Source organism: Clarias gariepinus, chromosome 4 (assembly GCF_024256425.1).
Source record: "Clarias gariepinus isolate MV-2021 ecotype Netherlands chromosome 4, CGAR_prim_01v2, whole genome shotgun sequence".
NCBI classification, from domain to species: domain Eukaryota; kingdom Metazoa; phylum Chordata; class Actinopteri; order Siluriformes; family Clariidae; genus Clarias; species Clarias gariepinus.
In genome coordinates this window covers 35,112,485-35,138,786 of record NC_071103.1, presented here as the reverse complement: position 1 = coordinate 35,138,786, position 26,302 = coordinate 35,112,485, and the positions used below count along the sequence as shown (strand labels likewise).

General features: G+C 38.2%; 1 protein-coding gene across 2 annotated transcripts in view; it reads left to right on the top strand.

Annotated features, from left to right (window-relative positions):
- Positions 1–7,663: 7,663 nt before the first annotated feature.
- Positions 7,664–26,302, top strand: part of ccny (cyclin Y) — a 63,140-nt gene continuing 44,501 nt past the window's right edge. For both annotated transcript variants that reach the window (XM_053494137.1, XM_053494136.1), the window contains exon 1: positions 7,664–8,407. In XM_053494137.1, coding sequence (XP_053350112.1) covers positions 8,254–8,407 — 154 coding nt within the window. In that variant the 5' untranslated portion in view covers positions 7,664–8,253. The remainder of the gene's footprint in view (positions 8,408–26,302) is intronic.

The following is a 26,302-nucleotide window of genomic DNA, read 5'->3' as shown; positions in this document are numbered from 1 at the left end:
GTGTGTGTACCCAAACTCTCCTGAGACACCATGTACGGGATAAGCGATGAAGAATATGAATAATTTAAAACAAGGATCTGGGCACCTTGCAGTCACTGAGTTGACCATTAACTCCTTTGTGTATTCTAGAGACAAATGTAGACATCTTTTTACACCACTTTAGTTTTATTAAATAAATAATGGCACGGTGAAAAAGCTTAGATGCTGTTGTTTGTCTGAGGTTGTATTTGCCCAATGCTGAGAGCTGCTATGATCAGATCGGGTTTTTACTGTTTTTACACAAAAACAAATCAAAATAAAACAGGGGGTACTAACCTTTGAACATGATGGGACATAATGTATGGATGTATTTTGGGGATATTAAAAATGGATACAGAAATTCAGTAAAAAAAATAATTAAAAAGCAAAATATCATGGCACTTTTTTTCATTAGACAAAATGGGATGTTGCAGATATTCTCACCACGGTCACATCGTCTGGTCTCGTCGGTGTAGAGCAATTCTATATGTCCTAATGAAAGCATGACATTGTCATTTTTCAAACATTTCATATTTTCATAATGACCTTTTCGAACTATACAGACAACACAAAATATAGCTAATGGAAATACAGATAGTGCATAGAACATAGCTACAAAATGAAAGAGTGTTCTCTGCTTCATGATGAATATCTGAATAATAAGCTGCAAATTTAAGGGGTTTCAAATGTACCACTCGGCATCTGTTCGTCTGCTCTGTATAGGACACGCAGGCTGTTTAGTCTGCAATCACAGGCCTGACGTCACACCGGCAAGACTGATTCTCAGCGACAGCAGAGCTGAATTTCACTTATGACTCATGTTTTATGGAAATTTTTAGACACTTCATGTTTTGATATTTAACAAAATTAAAATCCTGGATCATGTTTTATTCATGCTCATTTATAAATGCTCACTTATCCTCTTCATTTAACTCTCTGGAGAGACTTCTTACATAATGAATTCTCGCTCGTCAGAGGTTTTACGGAGTTTGCATGTTCTCCCCCATGTGCTTAGTGCGTTTCCTTCAGTTTCCCCCCACAGTCCAAAGACATGCAGATTAGGCTAAGTAGTGTGTGAATGAGCGTGTGTATGTTGACTGGAGTTCCTATCACTTTCATAAAATGGAAATATACACAATGGTAATTTAAAAAGGCCTCCACCGTACCTAGTTGGACCACAGAGGTTCCTAGATGGATGGATGGATGGATGATCGGAAATTTGGACTGATAGAAAAGAACAAACCTGTAGCACACAACATCTAATTTTTAGAGAATAAAATAGAGTCAGTCAGATGAATGTTACAGTGTTGGGTTATTTTTCTTGGATTGCAGTCGATGCTGTGTTGTTAATTTCATTAGCATGGCAGTTAAATACACACAAAATACCACTAGATGGCAGAAGTGTTCAAAAAATAAATTTACCTTTATAGAGGCTCACTCACCTACTCACCTACTCATCTTCTATACCACTTTATCCTGTATTCAGGGTGGTGGGGAGCTTAAAGCCTGTCCCAGGAGACTTAGGGCACGAGGTGGGGTACATCCTGGACAGGGTACCAATCCATCGCAGGGCCTTTATAAAGGCTTCCTCTACCAAATGTATGAAATACAACGTTGGGTCATACAACAAAGTGGATGGATGGATGGATGGATGGATGGATGGATGGATGGATGGATGGATGGGTGGATGGATGGATCGAGTTTAAATTGACTTACATACCAAAGTTTACATACTGTTCACTCGTCGTAAATACGAATGTCATGGCAATATTGAACTGATCTTTTCCTGGGGTTTTATGTTTGTACAACATACATATTTAATAACTATTAACCACAAGGATGTAAAATACAAGGAGTATTATTATTTTGTAATTAACATTTATACAGTAATTAATCACTTAGATTATTAGGGTCTTTCAACTTCCTCTTAATGATCATGATTGACTAGAGCTTGTAGCTTCTCTGTGTAAGCACGAAAAGGCTTAACCAACACACAATATATTGTGAAGGTCCAAGGAGCTTGGAGCAGATCTGAGAGAGAGGATAATACAGTAGATTTACACAAGTCTCTTGGAGTCCAAGATCAGCTCAAACTATTGTACCTTAGAACAGGTTGTTGGGAGGTGTAGCAACTTTGGAAAAAGACTCAAGCTGTTAGCCTCATCTGAGAGTAAATTGGTTCAGATAATCAATAACAACCCAGGAACCACAAAGACCAAGCCTGCCATGAACCGAAAGCTGCTGGAACATCTGTGTTGGGGTGTCAAGAGAGTTTTACATCACCATGAACTGAAAGGGCGGCACGATGGCTTAGTGGTTAGCCTTGCACCTCCAAGATTGGTGTTTGATTCCCACCTTTGTGCATGGAGTTTTCATGTTCTCCCCATGCTTAGTTGGTTTTCCTTTGGGTTCTCTGGTTTTCCTCCTGCAGTCCAAAGACATACAGGCTCAACTAAAGTTTTCAGCTGGCCACATAGACATAGATAAAGCCTTCTGTAGGGAAGTTTCGACCAAAGGTGTGTTTAGAGGAGTAAAGGTGAGGCATTCAGCTTCAGGAAGACTGTACCAGGAGTTAAGCATGGTGGTGGTAGCATCATGCTTCGGGACTGATTTGCTGAAACACAAAGTGGAATCAAGCTGGCAACCCGACCCCTTAGGTAACTGTCGCCCATTGTGCTGGATGGCACGTACACTTAAAAAAGGGAAGTTGGCTACCTGTTACATCTACTAAAATGTAATATGTGTTTTGTACATAATAATTTCATGTTTCCAAGATGAACATGAATAAGTTATGTTGTATTTGTATGAAATTAAGCAACTTAAAATGGTGGTTAAGGCATTGGACTACAGTTCGGAAGATCCCAGGTTCAAACCCCACAACCACCAAGTTGCCACTGTTGGGCCCTTGAGCAAGGCCCTTAACCCTCAACTGCTCAGATGTGTAATGAGATAAAAATGTAAGTCGCTCTGGATAAGGGCGTCTGCCAAATGCCTAAATGTAAATGTAAATGTAGAACAGTTTGTTGAGAAGACAAACGTTTGGCGGGCGTGTGGGAAAGGTAAGCAGGAATTAATTCTTATCTTTCTAAATAGAAACGAAATACTGCACATAAATGTCACCTGCTGTTTAGCGATGTTTAGTCACGTTATTTTGGTTTAAGCTATTTCTTGTATTTTTAATCACACTTAAAACGATTATATGTGCGTGCTTAATCTGCGGTTCGGTTCTGGTTTCGGTCTGTTCTCATGAGTTGTGAAGCAAGAGGAAGAAAGTATAAATATTGTTAATTTGCTAAATTAAGTATCATGAATTTTAATTAAATCTATCTCTGTATTTTTTCACAGCAGTTTGTGAGTGAAAGTGTCCTGTCTGCATCTGACCTCAGGAGTTTTTTTATGATTAATACTTATTTGTGGTGTTTTATGTTTTGTAAATCTTTTTAAATTGTGTTTCTTTCTTGAATTCTGTTGACCAGGGCTTGAAACTTAAATTTACTTGAGTTGGATCAACTTAATTTACAACTGAAAAAATGTTAACAGTATTAAATTATGTTGGACGCAGCTGTAGTAAATAAGTTAAATGAACCTAATAAAATGAATTTGACTGATTCATTTTTATAAATTAAAATTACATTAAACATTCGAATAATGTAAGCACTAAGAAATTGTTAGACTTTTCAACGAGAATGGAGGATCAAAGACATAATTCAATTACATTACAATTGCACAATTAATTTCTATTACAGTAAATGATAAAGATTATGGTAAGTCAACATGATTCTTTCACACAAGTTTAACATGAATGAAATACGAAAATTGTGTAATTTGGCCACATTTTGATGATGTACACATTAAAATCAAGTAAATTCAAAGGATTATTTTTTGCAGTGTAGATTGACCAAAATAACAAAATGGAATATTGGATGGAATAATGACGAAAGAGAACTACTTTAGGATTCTTCAGCAGAACCTCAAATCATCAGATGGTTGAAACTTGGACAGAATTGAGGGTTATAACAGAACATTGACCTTGAGAAATCCTGGCCAAGAAATCAACAAATTTAATTGAACTCTTTCAAATTTTGCCAAGAAGAGCAGTAAAATATCTAACCGGAAATCCGCCTGAGCTTTTCGATGGTGACAAAAAAGCAGCTGATAAATGATAAACCTACAAATCAAGTATTATCTGTGTGCTGCATGTAATATAGTTTTATCCCTGTATGTATAATTTTTACTCTCTATTCATGTTCATGATGAGTGCATGCAACTTCTGACCACAGTTATATTTAAAAGTCAGATGTAAAAGACTGACAATGACATGAATATGGATTTTTATTCCACTAAAGTTATGTGCATGTTCTTTGAGACATTAAACAGAGAAATGTGACTGACCTTCATTATTGTCTATTCACTGCCTATTAATCTCCTTCACGGGGTATCAATCAGCAGGGCCACTTCTTTTGTAGAATAAATAAATATTAAGCAGACCATTAAATATTAGACTTTAGAGAAGCAGTGATACACTTCTGTGCAGTTAGTAATAATACTGTATATAGATTCATTCATTTGTTCATTTTTCCTACCATGTGTCCGTTGTAGGGTCTGAGGCAGAGACTTAGTGCAGAAGGTGGGGTACATCGTGGATGGGTGCCAATGCATCAGAGGGCACGCACACACACATACACACACTCACAAACCCTTTCAAACACTACGGGCAAGTAGTGTATAAACACCAGTCAGCCTACAAGAAATGTCTTTGGTCTGTGAAGGTGATCCAGAGTACCTGAAAGAAACCCACTTCCCATAAAAAAGAACATGTAAATTCTACAGTACAGCTCACAAAGAGAAGGTGAGGTTCAAACTCTCAACCCTAGAGGTGTGAGGTGACAGTGCTGAGAGTGGAGCCACCATGCCCCCAATATTATAAATGGTAGACGATCAATAATAAATCTTCTATATTTTAAAGCATGAAAAAGAGAATAGGTCATAGTGTGTGAGTGAGTGTGTGTATGTGTGTGTGCCCTGCGATGGATTGGCACCGTGTCCAGGGTGTACCCCACCTTGTGCTCTAAGTCTCCTGGTATAGGCTTTAGGCCCCCCAAGGCTTCTTAGTTAGCTAGTTAGTGTTCTCTTAATTTATGTTGTAGGCCTACATTTATGTTGTATGTAGCCCTTTGGTCCTGGAGAAATGTTGTTTCATTTCACTGTGTACTGAACTGTATATGGTTGACAATAAAGCCTATTGATTTGACCAATGTTTACTGCTGTTCTCACCACTAGAGGGCAGCACTTAATTGACTGGGGAAACATTATGTACGCACACAAAAAAAAATGGATTATGTGCAAATTATGATCTCTTAGTATACATGCCATGGTTTACATGTGAAATATCTAATCTAATTGTTAGGTATTATGTAATGATTTTAAATTATTATTTAGTCTTCTTCTATAAAGTTCAGTTTATGATGAAGACCAAATTTTATCATCTGATCAAATTTGAGCTCTGTGTTTAACACTTAATTCTTTGGACTTTGAGGAAAAGTGAGTAGTTGATCTACTGTATTTTAAATTCACAAGTTGCACTTTTGCACCTAAACATGCAGTGTCTTGAGTGTTCCACATTTAATTTAAGAAGTTACAAAATGACACCAGATTACAAATACTAATAGAGATAAACATGTATGGAGTTAAGGGGTTATTTATGCACGTTTAGCTCTACTATATTAGCAATCTAATCTGTGTTAGCCTTGCTAACTCTATAAGTGAACTGTTATAAGTTTACAGGACGGAGCTTTCCATGTGTGAATAAGAATGTGTGTGGCTCAGTGTGTAAGAATAATAATCCAAATCTTAATAAACTCCACCTGCTTAAATGTAAGATAATCCCTAATTAACATTTAAAACAGTAGCAAAGTTAACGAGACAGCAAACTCCATCCTTATATTTAAAGATGAAGATAACCGCATTATTGAAGTGGATATATACACGTCACTAATATATACACTATAATCTACAGTTATATAGGATATATACACTTTAATCTACAGTTTCTCCCCTAAAATACCAATGTACCAATGTCTGTGCTAGATCAGTTACCTAGACAATTATTATTATTATTATTATTATTATTATCATCATCATTATTATTGGCTTATATTATACTACCAGTAACTGTTGACAGAGTCTCTATTAACTACAGTGAAATTATGACTTGACTCAGGGCATTGACTATGTCACAACATTTTTTAAGCTACACTGTCTGGCTAAAAAATGGTCACTAATTTAAAAAGGTCAATTTATTGTGATTTGTCAAACAAAGGAAACAAGTAAGGAAATTGAGTTACACCCTACATTAAATAGTAAAAGTAAGAGCATTTACAGTTTGCTAAGGCTTTAGTTTGCTAGAAATCATAAAGATTTGACTTGGGAACTACTGTATGGAATAAAGTCACGTGGTCTGACCCTCCTATAGAGTGATGGGTGTGTCAGGGTAAGAAAGGAAGAGGTTAAAGTGATGCACCCATCATGCATAGTGTCCAGTGTACGAGCCCCTGGAGACAGTGTTGTGATGGTGTTGCTTTAGTTGCTCAGGTCACAAGAGGGCGCACTTCACCAAGTCTGTGCGCTCGATTCAACCTTCCTTTGATCATACTGTACTTTGATTAAGACGCGTTTGATGTTATTTTTTGTATATCTGTTGCTCGAATTTTTTTTTTAGCTATTTGTTTAGTTCATAGAATTCGTATAACATGTGTTTTATTGTTGTGCAAATTTAAACTAAATAAAAACTCAAAAATTGTTATAGCATGGGTCTCTCTCTCTCTCTCTCTCTCTCTCTCTCTCTCAAAATTTTAGATTCAAAAGTGCTTTATTGGCATGAGAAATATTTGCATTCGTATTGTCAAAGCTCAGAAATCAGAAGAAGAAAAAACAGGAACGCTAGATAAAAAGAAGTAATTAAAAAAATTTAAAAAGGGAGAAAATAAAAAGAAAATTTAAGCAAAATAACATAAAATAGATTAATAAATTAATATAAATAAAAGGGTACATACAAAATATATTTTTATGTTTAAAAAAATGATATTTTTTTCTACTTTTTTAAAGTTAGATAAATTGCATCGATATCGTACAGGTACAGAGTAAATATAGTTTATTATTTTTTATAATACAATATATTTTTTCTTTTTTTTTTAAAGTTAAATAGATATTATAGATAAAATAGAGTAGAGAATAGATAGACCAACAAAGAAAATAAATAGTAATTAAAAAAAAAAAAAGTAAAAAAAAAAAAAAAAGAAGAGAAAAATAGTTTTACCATTTTTTAATAAAACTTTATATATTTTTTTCTTTCTTTAAACGTTAGATAGAGGAATGGATTAAAATTAGATTGAATAGATAGATCAACAAAGAAAAAAAAAAGTAATAGTTATTTTACAGTAATTTTTTTTTTACAAAAAAACTTATAAAAATGGCACAACAATGTATCTCTGCAGTCAAAGATAAAGTGACCCTCGGGAAAAATTTTTTCAAAAATGATCTCAAATAAACTCTCTCTCTCTCTCTCCTGTGTCTCTGTGTGCGTGTTTGTGCGCGCGCGCGTGCGCGTGTGTTTTCCTCCTCCCACTTGAACCGGAACCTTTTTCCGTCCGCCGCTCTGTTGCATGTCGGCGCAGTTATGGAGTAACACCCACCGCAGCACAGGAAAAAAAACACACCCGTCTCTAGGATGTTGCGCTGACCGATTTGTGTTTTTTTCCCCCCCTAACACTCGAGTAGCGACACGGTGTGTTTTAAATGCTCATTTGTTTGCAGGGCGTTTCATGACGATGACGGGGTTTTGGTTCGCTCCGCCGGTGCTGCCGTGTGTGTAGCCGGAGGTTTATTTATTTCTTAATTTATTATTACTATTACTAGGGGGATTAAAGCGGGTGGTGCCGTGTGCTCGGAGTGACTACATAATATATCAATATTTATTTGTTTATGTATCTGATGTCGGTGCGTTTCGATGGCTCTACGTGACGCGCGGGTTCAGTCGAGAGCGGGTGTGTGTGTGTGTAGATGATCAGAGAGAGACAGAGACCCACACACTGTGTGTATATGAGTGTGTTTGAGTGTGTGTGTGTGTCCTTCGAGGTGCTGCTACGCCCCTGACTCCATCATAAGCTCATCAGCCCTGTAGGTGTGTGTGTGTGTGTGTGAGCGGAGAGATTTATTCGGCCCTCCTCCACCACCACCATGGGGAACACCACCTCGTGCTGCGTGTCCTCGAGCCCCAAACTGCGGAGAAACGCCCATTCCCGCCTGGAGCCGTACAGACCGGAAGCGGAGCTGAGTCGCGAGGACACGGGCTGCAACCTGCAGCACATCAGCGACCGCGAGAACATCGACGGTAAGAGCTCCAGATGTGCAGCATCTGGCTTTCAACTGCTTTAACCATGATGGGAAATACCCTGTCAGTGCTTCCCAAAACACACACACACACACATAATCACATCCAAGATTCTGTCTAGTCCTCATCTTCATCCTCTCTAATGGACAGTTATACCCACACTGTACTCAAATTCCCATCTAAGGAACCTCGTCCTCAACCTCATCATGGCTTCGATATTTTTTCGTCCAACACACTCGGTTTCACACCGTTCACTTCTTTTAGGAACTTACTCACAGGTACATGCTGTATGTTTTGTTTGTTTGTTTGGTTTATGTTTTTTATTTACAGTACTTCTATCTTCCTCATGCATTTCTCCCTCACCTTATACACTGATCAGTCGAACCCCATGAGCTTTGAATCGACACCCGAACCTGAGTTCAGGCATCGAGTTAGCGATCGGAAGGTCGGCGGTTCGATTCCCAGCTCCACCAGGTTGCCGTTGTTGAACAAGGCCCCTAACCCTGTCTGCTCTAGGGGCGCTGTATCACGGCTCTGACCTCAGTTACGCTGGAATATGCGAAGAAAGAATTTAACTTAAAATTTTGACTTAACCATGAGTGATCATAATAGACCGTAACAGCACCGCAACGTTGAACTATACCAGGGCTTGGCAACCCGCGGAGCCGCTTGTGGCTCTTTTATTTCTCTGTTGCGGCTCTTTGTGGGTTTAGGAAATAAATAAAAAGTTTTTTGTTTAAAAGTATTTTCGTTTAGTTTTAGTTTTTAAAAAAATATAATTCCAAATGTAAATATTGTGGTGATCTTGTAACGTTAAAATAAAACATGTTTGTCTGCATAAAATATGCGTCACAACCGCCGATTTGCGACACACGATTTATATAAATAGTCCTTTTTTTATTCAGGTTGACGGCTGACTGCACGCTCCAGTACACACAAAAAAAGAATGACGGCACACTGAAGCAAACAGCATTTTTTTTTTTTTTTTTGGGTTGCATGTGGATAATTTAAGCTTGGCTTTTTATTTCTATAAATACGAGCACGACTCAAATAGATATTGAGTGTTTTATTTGAAAGTAACCTTCAACCGAGCGTTTTTGCAAGATGTCTTTGTTGCATGCAGAACTAAAATGTAATAAAATGTAGTTTTCTCCTTAGCATTCATTTCATAAATGCAACACACTATAGTTTTTTGTTTGTTTGTTTTTTTACATAGCATAAAGCTAAAACAACAATATATGCAGTGTTATCTTCATTTTAGATGTCTAAAAGGTTTTGTGCCTCCTGGTGTTTTCTTTTCTGTATTAAACGTATCTGAATAACTCTTGAGTGTTTAAGGTTGCAGAGCCCTGAACTATACTCATCACTCCGTATCCCAGGTTCTCTAATGATCGTGAATTATACTAACTGTCTGTCACAGAATGTGTGAGAGTAGAAGTGCCTGTACAGTCTGTGGTATTGAGGAGAGAGCAGCAGCTGCCTGATAAAAACCCACATTCACAACCAGTCACAGAAGCACTTTCAGCAAGAAAATACATGACTCATTATGTTATGTCATCTTAAACACTTTGTCTTCTTTGTAATTATGGATGGGAATCCCCTCCCGATACGATATTATTACGATACCTTGTTGCCGATTCAATTGATGTTGTGATTCTATTAGTATCAAATGTATCCCGTTCTTTCTGACGCACATAATTTTTTACATAATTTGCACTTCTTGTAACGTGTGTAACGTTTGGATTTGAGACTAATTCGCTCACAGTTTGGGAGAAAAAAACCATAACCATAAAATGCGTTTCTGTGCGCCACTCGAAAGTTTGTGAAGAGATGATTTATAACTGTTCGTTCCCTGTTGTTTAATTTACGCTGAATCCAAGCTATAATGCTAACTAGCTTTAAACACAAGACTGAATCCCAAATCCCTCTCTGACCTCTCATCAAGGGCACTACTAGGTGTGTGTGGAATAAGGGATTGTACACCCTAGTGAACTAGCTTTCTGTTTAACACTCATTGTGATTTAACCCTGAAACTCCTGAAGTTAACGGATCTGATATTGTAAAGCAGAATGAAAGTTGAAAAATAAAGAGAAATCTTCAGGACTTTCCACCATGTCTCTGGTTTATTTTAATATCTTTTTTCCCACATAGCAGCAGCAGTAAGACTTTAAAACTTCTTTCACTCCTGAGTTAAAATTACTTTAACTCTCTGCCTCCAGCTCTGCCACTTGTGGTTGGTTACTTTTGCTGGTTATGTGTTGGCAGAGCAAAATAAGTGATTAAATAATCCATTAATTTAATTATTGTTGTTTTATAAAATATGGGCCTGTTGTAAAATATAACTCTAATTATAATGAGGAAACCCAGTCAGTGTCCCTTTGGTAGAAACAAATAATACAGTAAATATCAAATCTCCAATGAAAAACGTTTATTCAATCGAACGCTCGCTAAGCCTCTTAGTCCCGCCCCTGTGAACAAACCGGGGTTGCTGTACAGCAGTTAGTCAAGATCGAACATGGGGCTATAATATGTTGAAAAGATGGTTAAAGTGTGTGTGTGTGTGTTCCTCATCACAAGTCTTAAGCAGAATACTAGGTTCTTTTTTTTTGTGATGGTGTTGGGCTTTAAGGTTATTTCCATACCATGATTGCACGTCATTGTTTTTTTTTTTTGTTTTTTTACCCAAATTAACTCAAGTATAACTTTTGTGTTTTAATATCGTGCTGGAGATGATCAGAGTTCAGCGATACTGTGTTCTGTAATGTCATAAAGCTCTCCCAGACATCTACGTAGACCACTGTAGGAATAATGTGTGAGTGATATAATCTATAGATTATCTATAACTTTATATATTTAACTTTATATTATCTATTTCTATAACCATCTATAGAAACGCTCAAACATGTCTTTGATGTGTAAATTTTACCATATCATGTCTGTCTGGCTGTCTCTGTCTGTCTGCACACGCATCACGTAAACACTACTGAACGTATTTTAATGGGTTTGTTGAATTTTAAATGGAAAATGGTCTTATATAAAAATGTAACAGACTTTAAAAATTTTAAAAACGCGCTTAGGAGTGTGCAATTAAATTCCAAGTAAACAAAGTCGAGGGCACAGTACGCTGTATGGTTCTTGAGACCACCTTCTCCAGCGGTCCCTAAGCGAGGAGTGATCATGTTCTCACTCATAAAAATCTACCAGACTTTGGGGTCCAGTGTTCTCAGGAACGATCTCCGGGCCTAATGTGAAAACACCCTAAAAGTACAACATGTTTCTTGACAGTATTTGGATTATGTATTTTGATCATATAGACCATTTTATGTGAGTTCTTTTTCATTTTTTTTCACAGTTTTTTTTTACTGTGATATTCAAAATTTCTGTGTAATACCACAGATATTTATTTAACTTATTCGATAGAATCCCACACCCTACTCCATACAGTATGTTGTTAACCATTTTCTTATTTTGTTTGTTTTTTGTCGTGTTTTGTCTCGTCACTGTTTTGTTCTGGAAGTTCTGTCACTAAAACAAATTCTTACTTGGCAATAAAACTCTTTTCGATTCTGAAGCTGCATAAAAGTGACGTAAGTGAAGGCACTGGACTGACAATTTTTTGGTCACGTAGGACGGCGACTCAAGAAGTGGCAGATAATTAGCTGCGAACGGTCTGGCAAGAACCAGGGTCACAAGTGCAGAGTAACGTACGTCCGCTCGCCTGGTTGTATGTTTTATCTGTTTAAAATTAAAACATTCAGCGCTCAGGATGAGTTCATAGTCGTATGATGGTGTCATTTTAACAGGCCTCATTTATCAAGCAGAATGTGATCGGATTTATAAATCGTACATGAGTGCTTATGCAGTATTCATAAAAAAATTTAAAAAGAAAAGAGAAAAAATCCTACTCGTGCCCCAGTGTGTAAAGTCCTGCATAGGAAGACTTGACCGCTGTAAATCCTGTATCTCATCTGTATGGATTACTGCACTTTTATACGCTACCTCGACAAAACAACGTGGCCATTTCAGAAGGGTCAAATTATAGAGCTTCTTAAGAAGCCTAAAGAAAACCACTAATATAATTATATTTTGATGCAAAGGGTTACTGTTAGCAGGAATGAAGCACAACTTAAATGCAAAAGCAGTATTTTCATGTAACATGGACAGAAAAAAATCTTGAATAGACTTAAACACTTGGTGAAATTGCATGGTTGGAGCGATGCAAAAAGTTCATGTGGTCTGATGAGTTCTTATCAGTGTTGAATAATTTCTTTTTAAAGTCATTAATCATATTATTAAAAACCACAGTTTTTTTTTTTAGTTTTTAAAAGGACCCTGTAGACTGATATCATGTATGATTATAAATCTCTGAGAGAATCTTGCAGTATCTTGATTCTATAGTTTTTAATTTTGCAGATCACAGTCTGCTGTTATAGTTTCATTTCCTGCCCAGGGTCCTCCTAAAAACGTACTTATCACATATTTGTTTACGTATCCGAGACATTATCACTTTTAATTCCGGCCCATTTTCCTCCCACATAACACGAGCTATGTTAAAGTGTAGATTCGAAATATTTTCTATATCGCACCTGCGTAGGAGGCCCTGAGCGTGCCTTCTTTCTCACGGGAAGCTTATTCTCCTCGATTCTCTTCAGCTTCTCGGAGTCAGAGGTTCGATAAGTCCTCGCCGACGTCTTTCATTGATCATCCCCCTGAGCTAAAGGACGCAGAATCGGGCCAGAGAAAGATGAACCCTCAGACCTTTTAAAAGAAAGGTGTAGACAGGATCGAAAGCTCTGGGTCACCTCAATCCAGAGAGAGGTTCAGACGCGGGCGGGCGACCTGTGCGAATTAGCCTGTGTCTAGCTTATGTAAGATCACACAGCTGTTGGTTTCTCAGGTCTGAATTCTTGGTTCATTTAATAGCAACAGTCTGACTGTAGTTCTGGATTAGTGTTAATTTTGTCAGCTGTTTTCAATTTTAGTCTTAGTTCCAGGATAAATGTCCTTAATAGTTTTTATTCTATTTAATCAATCTTATCCTGTTTTTGTTGAGTCAAGTTTTAGTTGACTAAAAGTCTGGACATTTTAGTCTAGTTTTAGTCAAAGGAACCCCTCAAGTATTTTAGTCTAGTTGTGGTCAAGACAACCCCTCAAGTATTTTAGTCTAGTTGTAGTCAAGCGAAACCCTCAAGTATTTTAGTCCAGTTTCAGTCAAGGGAACCCCTCAAGTATTTTAGTCCAGTTTCAGTCAAGCTAAACCCTCAAGTATTTTAGTCTAGTTTTGGTCAAAGGAACCCCTCAAGTATTTTAGTCTAGTTGTAGTCAAGGGAAACCCTCAAGTATTTCAGTCTAGTTGTAGTCAAGCGAAACCCCCAAGTATTTTAGTCTATTTAAACCATCAGAACAACTGCTGCATGTCCATATTTTTAAACTACAAAACAATAGGAACAGTATGGACAATGTTTTGAAACTCCTGTAGAGCCTGGAGGATTATTTGCTAACCAATTAGCTTAACGTGTTTGCCAAAGGTTTAACTATAAAATTTAGTAAAATAAAATACATTACAACATAGTGATGTTAACATGTGGTAACATAATTTCCACAAAAAGGCTGTAAAACTGGGTGATTCTATGCGTCCTATTCTATGATCCTATGCGTCTCTTTAGGTTTGTGGTAATTTTCCCAGCGATTGTGTTTCCCACACTGTTTCCCCTGTGATATTACTACACATCAAATTCTTTTCTTCGGTTCAGTATGAAGAAATTGGGCCCGAATATCGTCTCTTCTCTTTGCACCGAGTAATACTGCTGTGATGACGAAAAGTTAAAGACGACCGAGATTGTAAAATCCCGTAACTGTGCACGCAAACTACTCCTGATGCGCTGCGCACCCTGACCCTCACCCTCATCCGCGTTGTGATGGAAATTTGTGGACAGAAAGTTGAAGACGGAAGTTTTTGTAGTTTTTATTTTTTAAACCACATTTTAGTCTCGCCTTCTTCCGTCAACAATATTGCATCCTGATTTCGTGTTCATTGATATCCGTGACGTTTCTTCATCGTCTCGTCTTAGTCACAGGAATGAAGGTCGTCAACAAAATATTTTTTATCATTGTTTTTGCTGACCAAATTAACACTATTCTGGACAAACATTGCGTAAAAGTATGCGTAATCAGGAAGAACGAGTGTTTACACAGGTCCTAATATTCCACTAATAATGTGGAAATAATAGTTCGATCAGAATAAAATTGCGTCATGTAATGAACCCCCCGGAACATTCTGGAATAAACTTTCAGTCTCTCTAACTCGGTCTTCTCTATAGCTATCGCTCTGTTCTCAGAGTCTCTGCGTAACAACTACAATTAACACGTCAGGTTTAATTGATTAATACAGTACGTTATATCCTAATTAGAGCTGTACATGCCAGTCTCTGATTGGATTTTTGTTTTTAATATGTTCGCGTGGCATTTATTTTATTCTGATACAAAACCACCCAATATGAACAAACACGTGTGGTGATGAACTGTATACTCGCTGGTGAACACAAGGACAAAAGAAACCGTAACTGTTTGATGAACAGTGATGAGGGACGTTACTTTTTATAGTAACTAATTACGTTACAAAATTACTGTTTTTAAAAAGTAATCAGTTACATTACAGCGTTACTTTCTGATAAAAGTAACTTGTTTGAGTACTTTTCCATTGCAGAAAATGAAAACTCCTTTGTGATTCCTTATGCATGTTGTTTTAGTCAAGACCTTTATAATTATTCTACCATCATCACTCAGCAAAGTTTGGCCCATAATCTGTTAACTACTAATACCCCTATCTCATCTACGTGGTTTCGCGCGGTGGCTGTAAGTACGATTTATCATGATTCACAGCGAGTTTTGCCCCTGTGATTAGGTTTCCATCTTTCTGCGCATCGGTTCTCGCGTAGTCAAACCGCATAGATGATAGGGGTATAACAGCAGGAAAAACAGAGCGGCGGGTTATCGGGGGCTAGGCTTGTAGGACGACTTTCACACACGCACGCACTTATGGATTGAGACTCACTGCTGTCTGGCTCACGGATTATATAAATTGTCTAAATAACGGATTGCATTTTTGAAAAAAGAATAATTGAGGACTTAAATGGCGGACATAACGCGTTAGATATTGAAATACATTTGAGATACTTCTGTGATTTGTTCATATCTATGAATGTTCGTAAGTCGGAGAATACCTGTATGTGCTGTCACTGTTTGTCACTGTTTGTCCCTTGTCCTTCTGAATGATTGATCATATTCATCACACCAGTCAGGCAATGATTATTGTCCTAAATCGGCCCGTCTCAGAGAACTTATTTATTATGTTGGTAACAGCAGACATGGCCCAGATTGTTACAATCACCGTATGTTCATTTCCTCATAGCTTTTTATCATCATAATCATTTAAAGCATATAGTCTAAATTCCTCTTCCTGTTTTTGTTGTGTGTAATCCTGAGAATGAACAAATACTCTCAGACAGAGACTCCTCATGTAGGCCTGATGTTATGTGCACTGCAGTAAGGGCTGTGGCAGCTGTTATGTATTATTATTATTATTTATTATTATTATTTATTATTGTTATTAATTAAGGGCTAATAAGGTGTAACATCTGCTTCTGCATCGTTCTCACGCTTCACGCTGAGCGTAATCCCGTGTAATGCTTTAGTGTTTAATATCAAGTTCAGGTTCAGTGCCGCCGCCGCCGCTTGTGTGTATTTCACTTGTTGTTTAATGTGTGTATAAGGGGGAATAAGATCAGATAAGCAAGAGATGTAGAGCAAACGTGATAGTGTGTTTTAAGATCAGTCAGTACCAGACTGCTGAAATGGGGGAAGTCCAGCACTTTGAATCAGGCACCAGGCAGATGTGGCAGGAGCACGTAGACGAGCTTTTATCTTCTCGCTCTGTGTGTGTGTGTTTAAAAGAGAGAGAGAGTGCACTGTTCTCCCCATTTTTCCTCCTTTAAGTCTCCTCTAATTAAACCTTTCTCCTGCTTTATTACACAGCACTCTACACCCCATCGAGTGTAATGGTTACGCGTGTCGTGTTCAACCACTACTCAGTATCGCTCTCCGTTCCAAGCCGGGAGTAACCGTATAATTCCCTGCAGTAAAGTAAGCGATGGAGATTCTGCTTTGTGTCTCACAAAAAAGATGAGGGGAAAATATTTCTTGCTATTTAGAGATTTAGAGTCTTTTGATCTCGTTTTATATGCCAATTTGTGCATTACTCCAAAATATTTATATTTTTTAAATACATTTTTTATTTGTTCATTAAACTTGTACATTTGCATCTGAGGTGGTGAAACGTTGCAGTTCCTGTATCATCCTGCAGGTGCATTCTAAGCTACGGTGAAACCTCGGATTGTGAGTAACGTGGTTTGCGAGTGTTCCGCAAGATTTTTTTAAATTAATTTTTGAAGTGGAAACTAACAAGTTTACGAGTACCGAGTATCATGTATCACGCATGCGCTTCTTGTTTTGACGCCGAGCATCACGTGATCACAACTGAGCAAATTTTTTTTCTCTCTCTTGCACTGCGGGATTGTGGGTAATCGTCTCCCCTGCTGGATCTTAGTGCGCTTCTCTTACTGGTATAATCAACATCTGTGCACGTGTGTACTGTTTACTATAACACTGTGACCACGTGTGTGTGTCAAACATATTTTATTTTGTGTTTGTATGCTTGTGTGTACAGCGCGCATGTAAAGCAAAAGCAAGTCTCATTAGAGAGGTTAAAGATCCATTTTCTCTTTGCTCTAGGCTCAGCCTGCTCTGTGTCTGTGTATGCGCGCGTCATTGGACACTGTGCCACACACACGCACACAGACTCCTCCTACTTTCCCCTTTACAGACACACACACTCTTTTTCTCTGCTCTACACAGAAACACTGCTAGGACGTGATTCTTTTTAAAAGGTAAAATGCAGGTTAATTTGTTTTATTTTTACTTAATATTTTGTATTAATTATTTTTAGGCATTTATTTTTTGGGCTGTGAAATGATTAATTTGAGTTTCCATTATTTCTACTGGGAAAATTTGATTTGCTTCACGAGTGTTTTGGAATACAAGCCCACTTCCGTAAGAGTAAAAAAAATAGCATCATATCAGATACATAAGATCACATGTTTTTATGGCTGTTTTCGGTTGTTTCTATAACCTAATAATAATAATAGTTTTAAAATAATAGTGTAGTTCAGCAGGAGCTTTCACACACACATGCGCGCACACACACTTTGGGGGAGCTCTAAAAGCTGTGTTCTAAAAGAAATGTATACAATATAGGACCTTTAAATGTCTTTTAGATCTTTTTGACGCTGTTTTACGGGGACGGTCGACGATCATGTTCGGATGGACATGAGGGTGAGGTGTCTTAATACTTTTGCCCATCTAGCGTAGGTAGTGATACAGGTTTATTATGAGAGCAATGGAAGGGTTGTTTTGTAGGTCCAGAGTTGCTGACTGTTGAAAAGTGGTGAAGTAACACATATTTCATATACTGCGTGTGTGTGTGTGATGGGGAAACTTTTTTTTTTTAATACTAAGTGCCGTGTGTATTTATTCCGGCACTTTCTTGCAGTGAGTTAACAATATAATCAATATCCGAGCTTATCTCAAGGTCGAAGAATATTTCAACAAAGTGAGGTCTTTGAAACAGCATGCTTTAAAAGCGGACGCGGTCTGTTTAAACGCCTGCCGGTCGGATATTTTCGGTTTAGTGGACGGTCCCTCGCTCCAGCGGTGACACCGATGCTTTTAACCTCCAGCGTTGTCAGTAATCGTACACCTACAGAGCGATCCACGTGGTCGCTTCTCCCAGATAAAAAAAAAACAAAAAACAGGCAGAGAGCGTAGACACGCGGGTTAATGCGCGCAATAAACGCACGAGCGTGCAGAAATCGAGGTAATTAGTGAAAATTGTATTTGCGCATTTTCAGCTGTTTTTTTTTTTTCACAGCTGAAACACTCGACTCAGTTTATAGACGTTAATGGACACTCGAGCGGCGTGTGAGTGTGTGCGTTAACATGAAATGGGTTTAGCTGATTAAAAAAACAAGCGAATTTGTTTTGCTGTTAAGAAACACGGCCGAATAGTTTTTTTTTTTTTTTTTTTTTTTCTAATAAACCTTGTCAACCTGTTTATTCATCCAGCGTGACTGAGGCATGATTCTCACCCAGTGTTTACCTTGAGGCAGGCGTATGACTGTGTGTGTGAGATCTAATCCTGTGACCGAGAGGAAGTCGGCCATGAGACATGCAGTTCAATCTGTATTCTGTGTTGTCGTACTTTCAGACACTTGCTCGCGATAAGGCTGGAGTTTCACTGTTGCACGGTTCATTTCAGGGTAGTTTATATGGCGCTTTTAGCAGTGATTAATTGTCGTGAAGCAGCTTTACTGAATTAGAAAGAAATGAGGTTGAAAAGTGTGAAGAAATATTAATAAATCATAATGATGGGACAGTCCCTGATGAGCAAGCCGAGGACGACGGTGGCGAGAAAAAAATCCCTGAGATGGCAAAATCTTGACCCGGAAGGGAACTCATCCTCATCTGGGTGATAACGGATAGCAGGGATTGATCCGCAGTCATACTGTGTGTTAGGAGGCCGGAAGTTCAGTAGAACAGGAGATGTCTAAGTTAATATGGAGGCGAGTTTCTTCATTGGAGTCTCGGGTACAAAACTGTTCAGTCGTGAACTATTAAGCGACTGCAGTCACAAGTCTGCATCAGCTGAGGTTGAGATTGTCTTCATGGACAAGTGCGACTGTGGGCAGTCACCACCGTGTGACGAGAACTCCAACCAGGGCACCAGGATGATTCAGTCATGTCCAGAGGGGGTCTGGATCAAAGAATAAAAAGAATTAGGATTGGTCACAGTTACATTATATATAAGATGAATGGACACCCCCACTCAAAAGTTTTAATTTCATGGTCGTTCCTGATATTTCTTTCTTTCTACACTGTAAAGCAAAGTTTAAGTCGTCCAGAATACACAATAATCTGCTTTGAACAGTTGATATTGAGATGTATCTCCTACTTTATGCTCTGTAAATCCTTCATAACGGCTCTAATCTAAGGTGCTGGTTGTTAATTGGTGATTTCTGAGGTTGGTGGCCCTAAATGAACTTCTCCTCTGCAGCTCAGTTAGTTTTGGTCTTGATTTCCAGCGGAGGTCTTTATGAGAGACAGTTTCATCATGGAGCTTGATATGGCTTAATGAACATAATACTGTTCTTGCAAGAACTGATCCAGAACAGCCGACCTTCATGTCTTAAAATAACACCTGACTGTTGCTTTTCTTGTGAAATAGTGAACTAGTCCCATGTGTTGTTTCGTAGCTTGGAGGAAAGTGTATTGTTGTAGAATGTAGAAAGTAAATCACTCAACAAAAACTAAGACATTTTACTTTCTTTTAAGTTTGAAAGACAGGAGAAAAAACTATAAGAAGCAGTTTGTGAGGCTTCGATTCGTCCTGCCATCATCGTTTATCACTCGCTCAGCACAGATGCTAATTTTAGCAAAGGTGTACTGTCTGATGCTGAAAACAGTGTAATGGAGATGATGTTAAAAAAAAGTGCTACAGCGGCGGTACAGTGTACAGCAGTACATATTAATCTTAATGAAAAATGTCCTTGTTTCTGGAATAATTTCATTTGTTTTTTAGTTTCTTTTACGTCACTTAACAAGTAAGAGAAATAAGAGAAGTTGCTGAGGAAATGAGTTGCTATAAAATTAGTAGTAACAGGAAGTTGACTTGTGCATCGTCCCCAACATTAACTGTGACTAAAAATAGTAAAACAGTACCATATCTGAAAATGTTGTAATGGTTAAAAGAAACACCAGGTTACGAGAGGATGTCTGGGACTTTTGATTACACAGAATATGAGAACACAGTTACGAGAGTAAAAACTCCTCTTAATTTCTCTCTATATAATCCCCTGATACACAAATGCATTCATTCCAGTGTTTCACTAGTGCTTGAATATCATGAAGGCAGAAGGTTTTCTCCATGATCGGACTGCCTGCTTTACGTCTAAAACGCAGGCCTCCCAGGAACTCCTTGTAGAAATGGCTTAAAGGTCCTACACATTATATTTTTCATTAAATGTTAATATGATCTTTAGGGTCCTAATGAAAATTTTGTATTATACGTTAATTAAAAATTCAAAAGGATTGTGTAAAAAAAACACTACTTTTACCTGGTAAAAACTAGCTCTGTTCTCAGCAACCTGTTTCAGTACATGCTAATTTAAATGCTCATGACCTCTGCTGAGCCCGCCTCCCCCCCGTTCTGTGGGGCGTGACACGTGGGGTATAGCGACGGAAGTGTAGTCTAGTGCGGGCAATGCTTTGGACTGCATTACCCACAAAGCATTGCCACAACGCAGTGCTTTGTGGGTAATGCAGTCCAAACTGGAAAACTATGGATTATAGAGCCCGAGTCTGTTTTCTTCAGTCGTTTTTGGTTTGATTTAAGTACGGAACCTACGCGGAAGTTTGTAATATCGCCTGACAACGCAGAAATTAAAAGAATGGACATGCATCGACTCGATTTGTCTTTCTCATCACTGCATGGGCATGAATTAACGGGCTGTTACGCTGCCGCGAGCAACAACAACAAAAGCGGAGAAACTTACCGAGAGAGATACGGACGCGATGTGTTTACTGATGTGTTTACATGACTTCTTAATCTTCGACAGACATCGTTATAAACCATCTAACGTTACAAAGGTAAGCATAATATAGTTTCCCGACTACGTACACAGTTTGCAACTAGACAGTCACCTTAATGCATTGTTTATTATAAACGGGCGATTAGGGATTATATAGAGACGGATGTACATAGAGAAAAAGCCATAACCATGTTCTATGAGAGTGTAAGTTAACTTACACTCCGCATTCATCGTGATTATTAGAAAAGGCGATCTGCAAAGAGTCATAGAAAAAGGAATTACTCACTGAGCCTGGTGAAGATAAGGCAGGAACACTAAGGGTTAGTACAGATCCGATTTTTAGGAGCAGCTTCCTAGTAAAACCTGCTTCATATTGACCCGCGTTTATAAAGTAGTCTGGTGAAAAATGATCATCGCAAACATGAACGCATTTATGTAAATCAGCGGGGACGTTAGCTTTAAAAACTAAATTCTACCTAGGTAGGTACCCTAGGTCACTAACCCTAGGTAGTGAATGACGACTGCTGTGTTCGCTATTACACCCAACAACTGTAAACAACACTCGCTTAGGCGTCATTTTGCTCCAGCGGCGAAAAAACAATGGCCGACAGCGTCTTCTCACTCGGGGCGGGTCTTTGCTAAAACACCAGTGTCAATCAACTTGTGTAGGAACGCCCTCTTGTGGTGTGGCGTCACAAGGCAAGGCTTTTGCGATTGGCCTGATTTCAGAAGGGGGATGTTACTGTAATAAACGAAAAGAAAACCACTGGGCGGCTCTTTATCATCGTAGAGTGGTTATGTACGCACTCTCCTAACACACAGTTTAGTCCAAACAGCTTAAAATAGTGCATATAGTGCTGTATGACCCCTTTAAAGCGAGGTCAGGAATGTACTGGGGATGTGACAGTAACTCCCAGCCAAGTTCCTGTAATGTGCATGTGATTTTATTTAAATAAATAAATAAATAAATAAATAAATGCCTTTGGTTACCAAACCAGGCTATTAAAGGAGTTCCTGAAAGGCCAGGAAGCAAGGAAGTCTGATCACAGCTCTGGTGTATTGATTAATCTTTCTACCTTGATGGTATTCAAGCACTAGTGAAACACTGGGATAAGTGCATTAGTGTATCAGGGGATTATATAGAGAGAAATAAAGGGAGTTTTTACTTTCATAACTGTGTGTTATATTCGGTGTAATGAAAAGTCCCGGTTTTGACCAGAATGCCCCTTGCATAAATTGTATTTAAAAAAATAAATAAAAAGAGAAAAAAATCTAAAATATTAATTGCATCTTTTTAGTCTTCTTCCTCTGTTTATGTTTAACTGGAGAGAGTACTCACAGATGACTTTAGTTTGTCTCCGTGTCTTTCCGTTCTGTCCGGTGTGTTGCGACTGGAGCGACCTGTGAATCCCATGTCACAGCGACCTGGCACAGCTCTCGTACTGGTTTAAACGTCTTCATAAAATCTCTTTTCATCTTGTTAAGGCAAACCATCTCATACAGGAAGCCTATGGTGTTTATTTATTATCTGGACCAGGACAGCAGGATGTGTGCGCTGTGGTTTCCTGCTGAAACATCTCACAAAATGTCTTCATTAAACATGATCACGAAATAATACACTGAATTTTACGATCTCTCTCACGAAATCTTCCGAACTCTGGAGTAGGGCTGAATGAGGTGAAGAAAATGTCATGGACTATATTTGATCCTTAAGGACAAGCTGAGATGATTTTTTATTTAAATTTTTTATTTTCACGTAAAGACGTATTTATCTTATGTTTAACCTCAAAGAATCATCATATAATCAACGTATATTTACATATAGCATTTTGAAGTAAGATTTTAATGGCCGAATGTTTAAGCTGCATTGCTGCTTACGCATTCATGGGGAGTGGCGTGACGCACTCTGAGGAAAGCGCTATCCACCGGTTCCACTTGCATGAGCGACCCAGATTTATGCGCGAGTATCTCTGACAGGGCGCGGCACATCCACCCTCTCTAGACTCCTAGGTGTGGATGGTCGTACCAGCACCCAGGAAACTTAGTCACATGCTTAGTCACATGACTGAGGCTCATTTTAATATTTGAGGAAGAAATATACTGAGTCAGAGCTAAAAAAAAAAAAAAAAAAAGGGCCTGAAAGTTGCAGAAATGAATCTTCGAAAAATACTTCTGTATTTGTGGAAGTCGTGTACATTTAAAAAAAAAAAAAAAAAAAAACTTTAGTGCGTATGAGATTAATTTCACACATTTACGTTCTCAAAAAACAAAAAAGTGTTTTATGTGCGTCATTTGTTTGTAATTTGATACTTCATGTCTACCTGAATGAAAAAAAAAAAGAGACAAATGTCCAGAATAGATCTTTTAATAGCTACGAAGAAAGTTAATAGTTAAAAGGGGAAATTGTTTCTTTTTCTTTATAAACTCATCATAATACAATATAAAGAAAAATTATAACTCTTTTAATCTAATCAGCTCCCGGCAGGTTCAGTAGTGTAGAATACGTATATGATGTAGGGAAGGCGACAGGTTTGACACACAGAGAGACACTTTGACCTCACACCTTCATGGTCAGGATTCAGTTCTCATGGAGTTTGCATGTTCTCCCAGTGCTTGGTGGGTTTCCTCCTGGTACTCCGGTTTCCTCCAAAGACTTGTAGATTAGGTTAATTGGTGTTCCCTAATCGCCTGTAGTGGTTAATTGTCTATTTTTGCTCTCCGATGGATTGTCACACATACATGCATATTGTCCATTTTCCACATCTAGTAGATGATCAGATCAGGGTTTGTACTGTGCGAATATTTTTTAATTGTAGAATACATTTCCCGTACTAAAGGTATGTATCGTAGAAACACGTCTTAACATATCGTGATCTGATGACGCCCAGCCCTAACGTTACAAGATACCTTATCAGCATTTGCTATCGTCACACCGCCAGAGCAGAAGTGCGTAGTGTGAGATCGGTGTCGAAATGTAGGCAGAGTTTGCATTTATAAAACTTAGCACCACCCTGAAGGAACCGTATGGGGGTCATCATAAAGTCTAGTCCGCACAGATTCTGATTAATTTATAAAGGCGGAGTGTCCCGTCGTGATTCCGTCTCGCGGATGTCCTCTGGTACAGAAAACGCGGCCTTTTGAAAATCCCAGACGTCTGACGGTCACATTGCACAAATGATGTAAAGGTCATGGGTCAAATCCCCAGTGTGTCAGATGGACATGACATTTTCTGTGTGTGTGTTCGTGTGTGTGTAAGAGAGGCAGAGAGAGAGGGAGAGAGAGGATTAGGATGTGTGAGGTGTGTGACTTTATGCCTTATGGTCCTTATGTGTCTGAGTGAGAGGGAGAGAGGATGAAATAGGTGTGTGTGTGTGTTTCTCTGTGACTTTGTGCCCTACAGCGCTTGTGTGTTGAGGTGTAGCCGAATGAGGTGAAGAGGGAAATAAAAGCGGAGCTGCCCAGCTGTGAACACACACACACACACACACAGACACACACACCACACCACACCACCTCCTTACTTTCCCATCAGTCTTCCGCCTGAATAGAAATGAGAGCGCTCGAGTGCTGATAAGGGTGTAAAGACCTAGAGGTGTTTGAGTTTTGATAAGTGTGTAAAGCCCGTGATTGTTCATGTTCTTTCTCATATATATGTGTGTGTGTGTGTGTGTGTGTATAGATATAAATGTGCTAATTTGCAGCCCCAATTTGGAATATTTTAAAAGTAATGTGTGAATTTTTTTTTTTTTTTCCATAATGTTTTAAAAATAAAGTCAAAATCTTGTGAGAATAAATTTAGAACATTTCAGAAAAACATAGTCATGATATTTTGACCTTTAGAGTCGTACCATGAACTTTTAAGAACATTTAAAAAATCTTTTAAGGTGACCTTTGTTATAATAAAAAGTAGAAATTAAAAATAGAGGTTTTTGTAATGTACTAGAAATATCATGGTGTATACTGTGTGTAATATTTCTTTAAGGTTTTATAGAAACAATCAGTACTTCAAATCCTTAGAAATATTATTATTAATATTCTTTTTCTGTTTTTTTTTTGTTTTTTTTACACAAATATGTAATCTCTTATAATAATAATAACCGGTCCTTACCTGACCAGCTGCTATTTTCTTCCTTATGACGTCAATAAGACAGATGATACGAGTGTATCAGGTACAGCGTCGCTGCTGCTCCAGTATGGAGTGATATGAAATTCACGGCACACAGATTTAATCGTCCTGTACAGACCTCAGGAGGACATCCAGTGCAGCAGCAAATGTCTGTATGGCCCTTAATGAGCTTTTCTGTTGAGAAGTGGTGTTTATACCAATTTAAATTAAAAGTTTATATATTTATATAATAGATAAAAGAATAAGCCTTGTAACGTCAGAGTAAAATAAATGAGACGCTGAGACGTGACCGTGACAAATAAACATTTGTGAATATCCGTTATTCCACGTTTGATCCGCGACCCAGTGGAGTCTCACGTGCCGCTTCCTGCGCTTGTTTTCTATATTTTTGTAAGGCGCTCAGTGCTTTGATATTCATCCTCATAGTTTATTTTAGACACGTCAAGCTTTCCTCCTGACATTCACACATTAAACGTGTGTGTGTGCTGGTTTGGCACGTTGTCGAAGTAGGTCTGCAGGCAGTCTGGGCCGAGCAATGCGTAAATAAGCTCACGTCCCATTTTTATTTTTATTCCTTCTCTTTTTTGAGCTAAGTGACTTTAAACCTTTTTTTTTTTTTTCTTTTTTCTGCCCCACCCAAAAAGTTGGAAAAAAAAAACAGAAACGGGAAACGCACCGACATCCTGCGCTTATTCACTCATCTCATATCCATCGTGGTGTGTCGTCTTGCTGTCGTAGTCTCTGTTTTTATTTGGTCAGGAGGTGTTGATGAATTCTCTGTAGCTTTAATCATCAGACAAATCACTCCGTAGTTTTATTGTAACAGTGACTTACAGGGTCAGGGATAGTGTGTAAAGCTTTGTAATGAAATACATAATGAGGAGTCGGTTTGGTCAATTCCATTAATTGAACTAACGGGTCCGTTTTTTATTGTGAAATTGATTGACGCTTTCATAATTATTTTAGGCAAACTTGAAAACATTAAACTGTTTAAAATTTAAACTACAAATCGCTTGCATGTTAAGAAATACTTACTTATTATTGTTTGTTCTTCATTTAAGTTTATAC